The following is a 14,925-nucleotide window of genomic DNA, read 5'->3' as shown; positions in this document are numbered from 1 at the left end:
TTTATTAATAAAACAAAATAGGAAATATCCATGTAGTTTAAATTCACTTATAGTCGTAATATTCTGGATCAATCCAAGTTATCTCAACGTAACTAGATACGAACGCAGACACAGGAGAATTTGGTAGTGAAGCAACAACTAAAGAGAACAAAGAATGTACGTAACAAACGCAATTCAACTGAACTGGAATGCAAACGCAGGTCAAGGAAGTGAACCTTGGAGAGGTTTATCTTAAAGAGACAGGGATTCAGTTTGGTTGGTGGTTTCACGCAAAAATTCGGTCGATGATCCAATAATGTGAAGTAACAACTAAAGAGAACAAAGAATAAACGTAACAAACGCAATTCAACTGAACTGGAATGCAAACGCAGGTCAAGGAACTGAACCTTGGAGAGGTTTAACTTAGAAAGACAGACAAATACTGATTGAGTGATAAAAGTATTAAAGTGATAAAATAAAAATGTCACCATCTGTCATACCTGTGTGACGGTAACTCCCATCGCTGGGGTCGGCAAAATTTTTCCAGTATTCCTTTCTTCTGTAGCTATATTCGAAACGACTTGTTCGTGGCTGGATACTGTAGTTGTGCTGCCTTCCAAGAAAGTAGTCAGATACGTGAATGTCGTTAAGCATGTTTTAGTTATAAATTGATTCGGGTACATTGTCGTTGATAAACCGTTTACCTAAAATTTAAAAAAAATCATTGTTTGTTCACTCAATACCGAATTAATTTAGCTGACATATCTTTGAATAAATCAATCAACTAGACGCAAACAATGAATGAATTTTCGATTGATGATTTATAATACTTACTTTTGATGTATCTTGAGGTATCAGCATAACCACGTTTTCAGTTAAAGTACTTGGTTTTAACGTTATGGGTTTGTATGTACCCGAGGTGAGAAATCTTTTGAAATCCTTTTCGCCAGGAATAGTTTTATCTCCGGCTACAATTACTTCTACACCATTGGACATGATCCTCGTGGCAAGATTTCTGGCTTCGTCAAAATTCTGGATTTTTTTATCTGTTCAAAAAATATTTCAAATACATTATCATCTATATTGTCGTTATTAGCTGTTTGATTGTAACCCAATTTAAAGTTATTTAAAAAGCTTATCTACTTCATTGTTAGAAAAATTCAAACAATTTTAACTTGGTCTACAAAAAAAAAATAACGTCTTGTATGCAACATTCTTAAAAAGACAACTAAACTTATAAATCATTAGAAAATATCCACAAGTTATATTTCATCGTGGAGTTCCTATATGTGATAGTATGTACAACACCATTTTAGCTTATTAAAACATGTCATGGAATTTAACTCAAGATACGCGGATGGTCCCAGTAGTATCTGCCCTGACCTATAGGTGCCACTGTATTAGAAAGTACACAATCTATACTGCATAAGTTTCAAGTTTGCAGATGCCACGTTGTTTAGTATCTGTTTGACAGCCATCTGGGTGAGACTCATTCATTTTCAACAGTAAAATATTGAAGACCAGCATCGCAATGGTCGACCAAATGAAGTGACGACTCCAGAAATGTTGAAGACAACCTACAAATTGGTACTAGGTGATCGTCGACTGAAAGTGCGCGAGCTAGCACACATAATAGACATTTCCAAAAGTGCGGAAAGCTGTGCTCAAGATGGATGTCACGTTTGCTAGCAATGGAACAAAAACAGCCTCGTGTAGATGTTCCCGGGTGTTTGACATTGTTTTAGAGAAATAAAGCCGAATTTCATGCCTAAGGATGAAAAGTGGGTTCATCACTTCATACTCAAAACAATAGAATAAAGAGGAAGACCGCCTTCAAAGAAAGCAAATACCGTTCCATCTGCAAGCAAGGTTATGGCACCAGTTTTTTTGGATGTACGTGAGATAATTTTCATTTACTCCCCCGATGAGAATTTATTGCAGCTTTTGAACGAAGAAATCAAGCAAAAACAGCCGCATTCGGCTAAGAACAAAATGTTGTTTCATCAAAACAATGCACCAGCTCACACATTATTGCAATGGTCAAAATGATTGAGCTGAAGTTTGAATTGCTACCTTACACACTCTATTCAGAACCCTCGGATTATTTTCTACTCCCAGACTTGAAATAATGGCAAGGGTTTTCCAACAATGAAGGGTATCGAACTTATTGAACATCGCTGGACCATCCTCTTACTCGTATTAGTAGTTCTTCTGTCTGTATTAATAGTGATTAATCTGTTTTGAAAAACTTCATGCAGGCGCCAAGCTGTAATAGGAAAATTGAAAGAGGGAATATTTTTTGGCCCACAGATACGTGAAATTATAAGAGATCCTCAGTTGGAAAGGCTTTTATCGTCGATGGAAAACACTGCTTGGAAGTCGTTCAAAAAGAGTTCAAAAAGAGTAACCAGCGAGATACTATTTAATGTAGACTGGGACTCTCTTCTATAGCTGTCACAATTCCTGCCGCAACAGGCTCAATCTAAGCTCAATACAATCCATTAATATTGACAACACTGTATAAAAAGTTAGAGATAGAAATTGAAGCCTTAATAGTTAAAACTTTTTTCGGAAAGTACGATTTCCAATTCAAAACTTGATACATGAGTGTTGTTCCAGGGCATAGATTAAAAGTTTAGTTTTATACATTTTGCAGTTGAAAACTAGGAAAAATCAGCTTTTTACAACAAATAGAATTAAATTATAATACAAATACATATTTACAGATAATTTGTTAAATTGGAAATAGAAGAAAAATATGTTTTTCAACATAGAAATAATCGTTAAGCTCTTTACAAAAAAGGTGTTCGAATTGATTTTCCAAAACAGAATAATAAATTTGACCCCATTTTTTTTAAAATATATTTTAGCGCATATAAATCGTTTCCTACTGATTATCATACTAACAGAAAACTTGGATGACGACAAAACTTCTTAATAAATGGATTTTAACTGTTATGGGAGACATCAATCGACCAAAGCCGAATATTTCACTCTTTTTAAATAATTCTACTGTCCACAACAGTCCTCCTACATTGTCCAATCTACTTCTTTTCGTCAAATATACATTCCAAATTGCAACCATTGGACCAAGGGATCATCCACAATTTTTCTAAATTGCAACCATTTGACGAAGGTATCATCCATAATTTTTCCAAATTTCAACCATTTGACCAAGGGATCATCCATAATTTTTCCAAATTACAACCATTTGACCAAGGGATCATCCATAATTTTTCCAAATTGCAACCATTTGACCAAGGGATCATCCACAATTGTTTCAAATTGCAACCATTTGACCAAGGAATCATCCATAATTTTTCCAAATTGCAACCATTTGACCAAGGGATCATCCACAATTTTTTCAAATTGCAACCATTTGACCAACGAATCATCCATAATTTTAGAATGTTCTATGGTAAAGCAATTGCTAAGCTAGTTTTAGTGTTTTTCGACAAGTAGCGAATATAATGGTTCTAATAGCTATTTTTGTAATTGATAAGACACGGAGAGCTGTAACACCCCTGCTGTCTCAGGTTCAATAACCGATGGCGAAATTTTATCTGCCACAGATACAAATGACGAAATCAACGACGAATATAAATTTTATGAAGTACCAACTATCAAAAACTATGTGTAGAATTCCATGACGTTTCGATTGATCAGAAAAAAGTAACAGCCATTTAAATGAAGCTACTTTTGATTTTCAAAAAATGGATTCAAAACAAATTTGTGTTAACTAACCATAGCTTTTTGATAAGAAAAAATACTGTACAATGTCAGCAATGTCTTCAAAAGTGTTATCCGGACTCTACTCCATCGAAAAGAACCATTTTCTAATGGTTTGCTGAGTTTAAACGAGTTCGTACAAACACCGATGATGGTAAAAGTTCGGGATATCCAATTGAGGTGGTAACTCCAGAACGCATAAAAAATCCAAAAATTGGTTATATCCAAACGTAAATTGAAATTACATGGGAAAATTAAGGCCCTAAAGATATAAGAAGGCACAATTATGCTTGAACATGAAAAAGCTTTTAACAAAGTAGATGCTGCCTTTACTCACAGTCACATGGATCAATCACTTCACTCCGGGATCAAAACGATCATCATCCGAGTGGACTGCAGCTGGTGAATCACGTCCGAAGCGTCCAAAAACACAACAGTCAGCTGGCAAGGTTATTGCTTCGGTAGTTTGGGATACGCATGGAATATTATTCATTGACTATCTCCAAAAGGGAAAGATAACCAATAGCGAATACTACCTAGAGTTTTTGGATCGTTTCAATGCATCGATTCATAAGTCGATGGCAACGATGGTTAAATTGAACGAATTACACTTTGAATTGCTTTTTCGTCCATCTTATTGTCCAGATCTAGCCCTCAGTGACTACTAATTAGTTTGTGATCTCAAAAAAATGCTCGCCGGTAAGAAATCCAGCTCAAATGAAAAAGCAATTGATGAAATTGAAGCCTATATTGAAGCAAAAGACAAATTCTTCTACAAGCAGGGCAACGAAGTTAGAAAAGAGCTGGAATGATTATATTGGTCTTGAAGGAGATTACATTGATGAATAAAATCGGTTTTTGTCTAAAAAGGTGTTTTTCTTCCATCAATGGTCCCAGAATTTAACCAAGTTCTTCGCTATCTTCCAAATCTATAATTATGTCGAATAAATATGTCGAAATGCTGAAATAAATTAATGAATAACAACACAATTTTTGAATGTTTTATCATTCTGTGTTATTATCAATTCGTACATCTTTTAATTGAGCGCATTTTATACAGAAGATGACTCACCTTGAAGAGATCGAATGTTATCCAAAACAACAGGAGATATAGTTTGTTGTGGGCTGGATAAAGTAGTCGTCGCGTCTATATCTAAGAGAGTCAGAGTCGTCAATTTGGTAACAGGTTCTGTGATAACAGTTGTTTTCGTATGTGGTCTAACTTCAGTAGTCGATGTAACAATTTGCTCGTCTCCAGCTATGGTAGTTACAACGAATGTGTATGTTCTTAATCTACTTTGTACAACAGTTTTAGTTAAAAGGTCGACAGAAGATAGAACAGTTGTTTTAAAGAGAATTATAGGAGCATCTAGAGATTCAGTCAGTTCGGGAAAATAAGGCTCGTACTCAGGTATGTCTTGGAAGGTTGGTTTATCAGCGATTTCTTCATTATAAGCATATATCGAAGATTTGGATATGTTGTTTTTTGTTTCTTCTAAATTATTCGCATTAGATGTAACGTATTTATCAACTTCTTCGGTCGTTATTTCAATTTGATCGCTTTCAGTTGTTGTATAAATATTTTCATCAATATTATTTGATACATTTTCATCTTCCTCATGTAATACTACACGATCCTCGGATAAATACGGTTCAGTTGTTAAATAATCTTGTTCGTTATAAAGTTCATCTTCATTTCCATGGAAAAAGTCGGATTCTTTTAATGTGACTAGTTCTTGGAATTGCGTAGTTGTTTCATCATAATCGTTATCTATATCAATATCGTATTCGTCGTGATTTTCTTTTGAAATATCGTTATCGTAATCTGAATAATCGATCCCGTTATAATCAGGATTCACGATAGTACTACTAATAGGAATCGTATTTGTTTTTTCCCCCGATTCAACTGACGTGTATTGAGTTCTATTTATTAATCTTTTTTTAGTAACCACAATTCTTTTTCTAAATTTCACAATTTGTGGTAAATATTCGTTTGTTTTTTGATCGGGGTTATTCAATTTTCTTTTCTTTTTCTTTATTTTTATTCTACGCCGTCTACGTTTAGTAGTTGTTTCAACATTTACATTAATAACATCATCGTTATTAAGGGTGTTATTAGATAATAATTGTACTCTCACTAATTTTTTGTATATCTTTCTCTTTATTTTCGTATTATTATTATTCGTAGTTAAATCTCGTTTACTTCTAATTCCTCTATTAATTTTGTTATATTTACATGATTGTGATGTGGCCAGAATGCCCCCTTTATAAAGAGAAGATTCGACCTTTGGCATTAAGGGGGTAACTCTGCTAAGGTCTTTTATACTAAAAAATCATGAGAATTTCTAGATGATTTTATATATTTACTACTTTGACTTGAATCGGGTGATTTTAACGTTGTTAAATACGTAGAAACATCTCCAACTATACTTTCCAAACTTTGAGTTTCGCGTGTTATTTCTGATGTTTCCAATTCTATATCTTTAACACCAGCCATAAGGAAATTATCAAATTTATCTTCGATGTTTGATTGTTTTATTATTTGTGATGGTGAGGCTACTAATGTTCTTAATTCTCTTCTTTTTCTATTTTTTTCTTCCGTAACGGGCACGGTTGAAAGTATAGTGGTAAATTCCCCAGGGGTTCTTCCGGATACGTAAAGAGTTATAACACTCGATTCCTTTAATGGTATATTACGACTTGGTTTGTGTTTTTTACCTTTCCTACTAGTTTTACTTTTCGAATTAGACTCGATATCATCAACTATTAAAGGTTTTTTAATATCACTAAATTCGTCATCAGCTAGATTTAATTTTTCTTCTTCTTGAAATGTATCACTAGTTGGTTGATCGTTTACGTTTAAAAAATTAGTAGTGGGTTGTACTGGATGTAGGTTATTTTGTAGCTGTTGCTGTTGCTGTAACTGTTGTTGTAACAACGGTAGTAATAAAGCGGTATTCAATTGTTGTTGAGGATATCCAAAACTAGGAGTTACTACAATCGTATCAGTTAAAAATTCCGTAGCTGTTACTACGCTTACACTACTATCTATTAAAGTTGTGAATATTTCTTTACCTCTAAAAGTTAATGGTATAACTGTTGATATTTCACTAGTTACTGTAGTTACATATGTGGTTGTTCTAGTTTTAATTTCGGTGGTTGGAGTTAATGGTTGTTGGAAACCTAGTAGAGCATTAGGTTGTGGTTGTAAACCTCCCAATAATAACTGTGATAATAAAATATTAGCTAAAGGTGCTTGAGCTGCTAGAGCTGGTTGTATCGTATTAACAACTTGCTCAACTTCATAAATTGTACTAGGTATGACGTGTCTAAAAGAGGTTTTACGTCTATTTATATAAGTCGGGGTGAAAATAATACTTGTTGTAGGAGTTTCTTTTAAGACGTACTGGGTGATTAGAGTAGCTCCATTGGAGCTGATGTCTGTATTTTCGCTCAACAATATCGTTACATCTTTACCGAGAGCGTTTACTGATGTAGTGTATTGAGATGGTCCTAAAATATCTGTGCTAACTTTAGCGGTAACTACGTTTTTGTATTCGGTTATTTTTCCATTAACTACGGGTATAGTAACTTCGGTTGGTACGTGGCGGGTCACGGTAATAGTACCGTCGTTTTTTGGTTGAACGTAAGTATCTATTTCTACGTCGTTGGGATATCGTTGTCGTTGATTATTTGTTCTACTCCTACTCGTGGTTCTAGTCGTTTGTCGATTACTATTGTTATTTTTTCTGGTTGCTTCCGTTTGATAATTATTTCTATATCTTTTATTACTTGGTCTGGTGGTAGTAAGTCTGTTAACTCTATTACTAGAAGTGGGTCTTTTAAAATTGGACCTCTTCTCGCTTTCACCTCTCAAGGTAAATTGAGTTCTACTTTGAGCTTTACTTGGAGATATCCTTTTTCTTGTAGAGGGCGTAGTGGGAGGTGTAGTAGTTGTAGTGGATGTGGAAGTTTTAGTTCTACTTCTAGACGTATATTTACCTCTAGTTTCTTCTTTTTCTATTGGAGCAGCAGTGGATGTCGTTTTACTAATTGGTCGCCTAAACCTGGAGTACGTTTCACGTTTAGTTCTTTTTTTGAATGGTTTAATTTGTACACGATTACTGGTTGTTGTTTTAGGTGTTGTAGGTGGTTCGGCTATTTGAGTATTTTTTATTGAACTCTCGTAATCTGTATCCTCTTCCGTATCATATTCTTCGAGTAAATCTTCATCTACTAACTCTTCTTCTTCATCCGGAGGAGGTGTAGTTGAAGTTGTGGTAAATAAATTTCTTCTAGGAAATAAACCATTTGCCCTTGATCTATTCAACAAACTATTAGATCTTGTAGTTTTCGGTTTCGATGTTGTAGTTGTGGAAGTCGTAGATTTAGGTACATTTTTAATAGCTTTTGAATTCCTAGTGGTTGTAGTTCGTCCTAATGGAGGTCTTCTGAATTTCAAAAGAGGGTTTTGACCTCGTCGCGATGTTATTTCAGTAGTAGTTTGTGCTTCTAAAGTTGTTTCCCCCGTCTCAACCGTCTCTTCTGGATTTTCAGTTATAGAAATTGTGATATTATTCTCATCATCTGTAGAAGATATAACATTCGAGCTCGGTGATCTATTCAATCCAGACGTTAAAGTAGGTCTAATTCTAGGTCTAGTTCCAAACAAAGAACTAGAACGATTAGATCCGCCGCTAGAAGATCTCGAACTAGATCTTCTAGAACTAAAACCAAACGTACTAGTAGGTTGTATTCTAGATGAACTACTTCTTCTACCACCGAAAGATGGTGAACTCGATGTTTTTGATCTAGAGAATTTTCTACTACTAGATACCGTTGGATTTATAGCATTAGTACCAGTAGAAGATCTTCTACCTCCAAATCGATTTAGTTTCGAAGCTGGTACAGCCGTAACGGTTGGGGTAAAATCACTTCTTGTTATAGTAGCTGCGGTAGTTTGTCCTGATTGTTTTCGTTTCGGCGCGAAAGATGGTCGTGGTCTTGGTGCAAAAGGTCTAATAGCCGGTGTGAACGTTCGTTTTTTAGTTTGAAAAGTTAATCGAGATGATCCTTTTCCTTTATGATCATCTTCGACCTCATCGTTTTCTTCCGTTGTTATTTCTTCATCTACTTTAGCTGATTCGTTAATAGATCCTTCTATTGATACTGAAGAAGGTGTTACGATTGCAGTAGGACTAATCGTATTATCGGGAGCTTGTGTTGAACTTGGTTGTATTCCATCTATAGTACTTGTTTGGATATTAGACGGTTTTCCTATTAAGAAACTTGAGGTACTTTCAATTATTTGGGCATATCTACCATCTATATTAGTACCTAGTACTTTAGATTCATAAAAAGTTGTTGTATCATTTTGAATTATAGAACCTTCTATAGATCTAACTAATCCAGTTTTATGGATAAGAGGAAAATCATTTGGTAAAGCAGATTTTTTAGCTTCGTTTACAGTTAAAGAACTAGTACTTTCTATAACTTGAGCGTATAAATTATCGATGTATGTTCCAATTGCTTGGGTTGTATAAAATAGAGTACTAATGCCTTCGGCGTCTACTATTTTACCTTGATTAATACTAACGATACCTGTAGGTTTCAATGTATCTTCAATCGGTGAAGATTTTATTTCTTTTGTTAGTATACTAGATGTACTTTCAAGTACTTTCGCGTAAAGGCCATCTATGTAAGTACCATAAACATCTGTGGATAATATAGTGGTAGTACCATCATTTTCTATTGTATTCAAAATTGTTGATAATAATCCTGTTGGTTTAATATAAGTACTAGTAGTACTTTGATCTTCAATTGGTTTATCTTCACTAACTATCTTATTTTTATCATATAAACCTATTGCTTTACCGATATAGTTTGTATCGATATCTGTATTATTTATAATATTCGTTACTGTTTCTAATCGACTATTTAATATAGTACTATCACCAATATATGACGTAGTATAATAAGTATACGTAGTATAATAAGTTGTAAGAGCATCCTCTCCAATCGTACTAGGTAAGCTACTACTATCCGATTCGGTAATTATACTTTTAGAATCAATAACGTCTGTAGTAATAATAACTGGTATAGTACTAGTAGCTTTAATTGTTGGAGTTTCTACATTGGTAACAGTCTCTTCTCTACTAGTTATTTTTGTGGTACCATCTTTATACAAAGTCGTCCAATAGGTGAACGTGGTGAAATAAGTAATAGGGGAGTTGGGATCTTCGGTAGATAAAATTGGAGTTGGTTCTAACGTTTGAGTAACTACGTTAGTTACAGTTTCTAATCTACTAACAACGTTACTAGAAGTAGTACCGTGATACATAGTAGTGAAATATGTGAAAGTTGTGTAACTGGTTTGTAGTAATAGCGTAGGTGATGGTATGATTTCCGAATCGTTATTCGATTCCGAAACAATTTGATCATCTAGCAACACATTGCGTTTATCCAAGTTATCTATAATTTTTCTTTCACCTTCAGATGTAGTACTTCTAACGTCCGTCACCATAGTTGATATAGTTTCATAATCACTTAGATCTAATACGTTGTCTAATTGATTATCTTCAGTTGTGGTAACGTCTTCAACAGCAATCGTCGTTTTTTTTCTATCTATAGTATTGTATATATTTTGAGGTTTTATATTTGATGTTACCAATTTTTTTTTCTTGTTAATATAATCATCATCATCTTCTTCTTCTTGTAAATCGTCGTCATCATCATCATTATCGTTCTCTATTGGATTTGTTAATCTGGTGTTCAACGGAACGGTTGCTAGAACAGATGGAGTTATATAATTGGTATAAACTTCTGTTCTACTAGATATTTCTGTTTCACCGTCGACGAAAATTGTTGTGAAATATGTATAAGTCGTATAATACGTTTTAATAGCTTCTAAATTGATTTCTTTATCATCTAAAAGTGGAGTTGCTCCGTTCAAGTTTGATACATGTATTGTTGGAGAATCGGTCGATTCAACTAATGTAGTTTTGGATGGTGTGATATCAGCTAAATCTTCGAAGGATATAGTGTTTTGTTTTATACCGGAATTCTGCTCATTTTCTAGTCCTACGAGTCCCTCTTTAGGATCTAATGTCGAGGTAACTACATTTGTTGTCACGACTGTTCTACTAGATATTGATGAAGTAGATTCTTGAAAATATGTTGTTAAATAAGTATAAGTTGTATATAAAGTTTTATAAATTATTTCTAATTCGTCACCATCTTCTTCCGTTGTTGTTTCAACTGCTTCAGTAACTGCATCTGTCACGTGGTGCTCTTCAGTTGTTATTTCAGCTGTTGTGCTTTCTATTTGTTTTATTGTTGTTATTTCTTGTTCCGTACTTGATTCCATTTCATCTTCGGTAGTTGCTTGTTCTTCAGTAGTTACTTGTTCTTCGATAGTTGATACTTCTTCAGTAGTAGTAGGAATTTCTTCCGTGATACTTGATTCGATTGAAAGAGATGTAGTTGAAGATGGTACAATTCCTATACAAGGCTCAGTTGTAAAACCAATTTCTGTAGATGTAACTTCATTTGCTTTTACAGAAATTGAAGTAGTACCTTCACCGTCTGGGATAAAGAATGTTGTTAAGTAAGTTAACGTTTTGAACGTGGTGGTTGCTACGATTTTACTACTATCACTACATGTTGCATCCACTTTATTTTCGATTATTATCGCTTCATTTTCTGCATCAATATTAATATTTTCTGTAGTTTCTAAAGATTCCTCATTCGATTCTTCATCATCCATATTAGCTGATTCTGTTGTTATAGTTGCTTCTTCTTTGCGAATTGATGAGTATGTATCACTCACAGAATTACTTTCTGTAGGAATTTCATCATCAAAGAAAATCGTAGTAGCACCTCCGGTAGGTTGTACTCTACTTTCTTCTATGCTAGTTTCTATAATTGAAGAAGCTACTGTTTCTAAACCTTGAGTTGATTGTTTTTGAAGAGCTTGAAGGGACGCAAATATTTTAGCGATATCTTCTTCCGAAGGTGTCGATAGCATTGGTATTTGTGTTTCTGATGGTTGAATTACGTCTAATGAATGTAATTGAGTTGTGTCTTGGCCTTGTTCGTGTGCCAAAACAGCTGATTTAGCATCAATATCAATATGTTCCTCTATGGTTTGTTTCTTTGGATCCCTAAGTCTATCAGTTTTGTCAATAACCATCGTGGGAATTGCGGTTTTCATTTCCAAATCGCTAGCTTTGAAAGTTTTAGTTTCCATAGGAGGTTCTTGCGATAAAAAAGTGGTAACTTTGGTTGCTAGAGGTGGTTCAAGTAAAGTAGTAGTTTGTTGAATCATCGAACTTATGGTAGGGTTTTGTAAATTAGTTGTTTTCATGGATTTTTCTACTTTTTCTGTAGTATGTGGAGAGAATACGATAACTGTGTCTCCGACAGTAGTAGTAAAATCAGCAAATCCGGTATAAGTTATCGATGTTAAATCTTTTGCATTAGGTTTTGTTAAATGAGCTTTGAATAAGAGTTTAGCTCTACGATCAGCTGGTGTTGTAAGCTTTGAACGTTCAGTTCGTTCTTCGAAATCAGGTAAATCTCCGAGAAACGATAGTCCCGATGGTGAAAATTCATTTCTCACAGTAAAAGTTGGTAAATTTTCCCACTCTTTTATCTTAGAAGGTGAGAAGCTGTTTCTTTTTCTTTGTTCGTCATTTAGTTCTTCATCGATAATTATATTTTCGTGGTTAACATCTGTAACTTCAGGACTTATTTTGAAAACTTTTACGTTTGATTGGAATGTATTTTTTTTCAAATCAACGAAAGGAACTCTGTAATTATTAGAAGGAGATTCTTTTAAAATTTCCTCTTCTACACTTTTTACTTCTAATAATGAATTTGTTTCGCCATCACTGTCGTTTGATAATCGAGTCGTGTATAGTAGAAAATCCTTAGAATTACTGGGAATAATATTGTTGATATTTTCAAGAGATGGTCTTACGTTGATGAAATTTTCATTTATTGTCCATTTACTATGGATTTGATCATGTGTTTTAGTTGGGGAATCATCGTAAAGTACTCTGGAGCTTTTAGTAAGTAGATGAGCGTATAAACGTCCATTGTCTAGAGTAGTACCTAAAATTTGTGTGGCGTACTCAGTAGTAACACCTTCTTGTATAAACGTACGGGCTGTCGAAGCGATCAATCCAAGATCGGGTTTTATATTTAGGAATTTGCCAGTAGGTGACCTTCCGCGACTGTCCACCAGTAGAACTGTGGTTACATCTATAGGGAAGGAGGGAAATGTAAGTTTATTTCTAAAAGATTAACTAATATACACTTTACATTTCTAAATCTGCTACAGACAATTATTAAATATAATTTTAAATTACAACTTTTCGTATTTACATCAACACTTTTTATATTCGGTCACATTTTAATAGCACGCTAGATAAATAAATAAAATGTGTCCACAAATAAAAGAAACGACTCTTGTTAGAGTTAAAAGAAAATATTTATCAATCTCATATGCCTCAACGGCATAACCGCTTCGGAAAAACACCTTTTAAACATTTTTTGCTAATTGAGAATCGCCCATCATATTCTTCACTAATCCGAGAAATAATTCAGCAATCAGTACGGACCCAGAATTGCAAGAAGACAGAAAAACTTTTAACACTTAGCGGTTGAGGCACACACACAAAAAAAACGTGCCTCAAAAATTTTCGTTTTTCAGAATCAACATTTAGGTCTATATGACAAATTTCAATTGTAAACTATAATTTTTGATTTTTATTATAAAGTGAAACAGATTTTTCTGTGAATTCGAAACCTTAAAATAGTTTCTCAGTAAAAAAGATTTCTCACTCCCTTATTAGGACGAATTGCAAAGAACTTCTAGAAGGTCTATAAATTTTGTTGCTGAATTGCTCTTTAAAATGACACTTCAAATATTTTTTATAAACAATGAAATTTTGTTGTTTTGAATAAATCTCTGTAGCTAGATTTAGAATAAAAATATAAAAATTGTAAAGCCATTCATTAATACAAGCTATCGAAACCACAAATCGTGAAATAATTATAAAACAACTTTTAGAGTTTGTTCAGTAAATCACTAAATTTTCAATTATCTATTATTTAAGTTGATATTCCTAGTACTAAAAGTGGAAATTATAATTAGAAGCAGTGCCCCAAGAATACCAATAGTACATGCAAACTTCAATGAAAGCGTTGATAATAATATTTAATAATAAATTTATTTTTGATGTTATAATTTGGAAAATATGGATCTTTAATTAAACATACTGTTTACACAACCACCAACACATCTGACGCGCGATTCGATAACCAAGTTATCGTCTTCAGAGACAGAGGGTTTATCTTGGTTATCTTGGTAGTCTAAACAGTGTGTTCACTATGAATATCACCAACAAAGTTAATTAAGATACTTATTACCTCTTATTACCTGCTTGATATGTGTTATCTAAAAATTATAATTTGCATTATGGAATACAGAAGAATATTTAGTTTGTACTATTTAATATCCATTATACGAAGGTTGCTACTTTAGTTTTGGGTTTGACCTATAAAAGTAAATATTTATAATTGGATATGCCCATATAGGATTTTACGTTGGGTCCAGTATAGGCCCAGGCTTGGACCAAGTATCTACAACTCTATCCCTAGCTTTTATTCATAAAAAATTATAACTATTAATGTTTTCTCAAAATATTTTGACCCAACCAAGATAAATATTTGAAGTATCTGTAAACAAATTGAATAAAACTCGTATGACACCACGTTCTGAGTACGTTCATCATTAAAAATGTCAAATTTTACGATCGCAATGTCAGATTTGACATATTCACATCACTGTCGCCATATCTCAAAACTTTAGTAGCAACCCTCGTATTCATCCATGCGATATTTAGCTTTGTTACTTAGTTTTTATGAGAAGGGGTAGTTATCTAAAAAGCATCTTGCATATATAACATTCGATGAAGAGGATAGGACCAACTTAATTCCAGATTTTTATAAAATTCAAAAATATAAATTATAAATTGTGACGAATATACAATTGAAGATGAAATATTTTTAAATGGCTCTAAATTTAAAATGTAAATGTCGACTCACTGAATTGTAATTAGTTAATTGATCCAATATATCCATTTAAATTTGAAAATTTTTCACGCCCTCTCTTAGCTATTACAAACAATTCAAAATTCAAATTAATGATGA

At 33.5% G+C, this 14,925-nt stretch overlaps 2 protein-coding genes across 2 annotated transcripts in view; both read right to left on the bottom strand.

The window, feature by feature from the left end:
- Nucleotides 1-6,049, bottom strand: part of LOC130444990 (uncharacterized) — a 28,948-nt gene extending 22,899 nt beyond the window's left edge. Inside the window, exons 1-3 of the mRNA XM_056780408.1 lie at nucleotides 4,781-6,049; nucleotides 814-1,025; nucleotides 480-683 (exon numbers count right to left, since the gene is read on the bottom strand). Coding sequence (XP_056636386.1) covers nucleotides 480-683; nucleotides 814-1,025; nucleotides 4,781-6,002 — 1,638 coding nt within the window. The 5' untranslated portion in view covers nucleotides 6,003-6,049. The remainder of the gene's footprint in view (nucleotides 1-479; nucleotides 684-813; nucleotides 1,026-4,780) is intronic.
- The window catches only part of LOC130445205 (mucin-2), a 53,320-nt gene continuing 44,423 nt past the window's right edge, over nucleotides 6,029-14,925 (bottom strand). Inside the window, exon 3 of the mRNA XM_056780749.1 lies at nucleotides 6,029-12,972. Within this exon, the coding sequence (XP_056636727.1) occupies nucleotides 6,029-12,972 (6,944 nt within the window). The remainder of the gene's footprint in view (nucleotides 12,973-14,925) is intronic.

Source organism: Diorhabda sublineata, chromosome 6, assembly GCF_026230105.1.
Source record: "Diorhabda sublineata isolate icDioSubl1.1 chromosome 6, icDioSubl1.1, whole genome shotgun sequence".
Classification (NCBI taxonomy): domain Eukaryota; kingdom Metazoa; phylum Arthropoda; class Insecta; order Coleoptera; family Chrysomelidae; genus Diorhabda; species Diorhabda sublineata.
The sequence above is the reverse complement of the archived record's forward strand: the minus strand, read 5'-3'. Positions and strand labels throughout refer to the sequence as shown.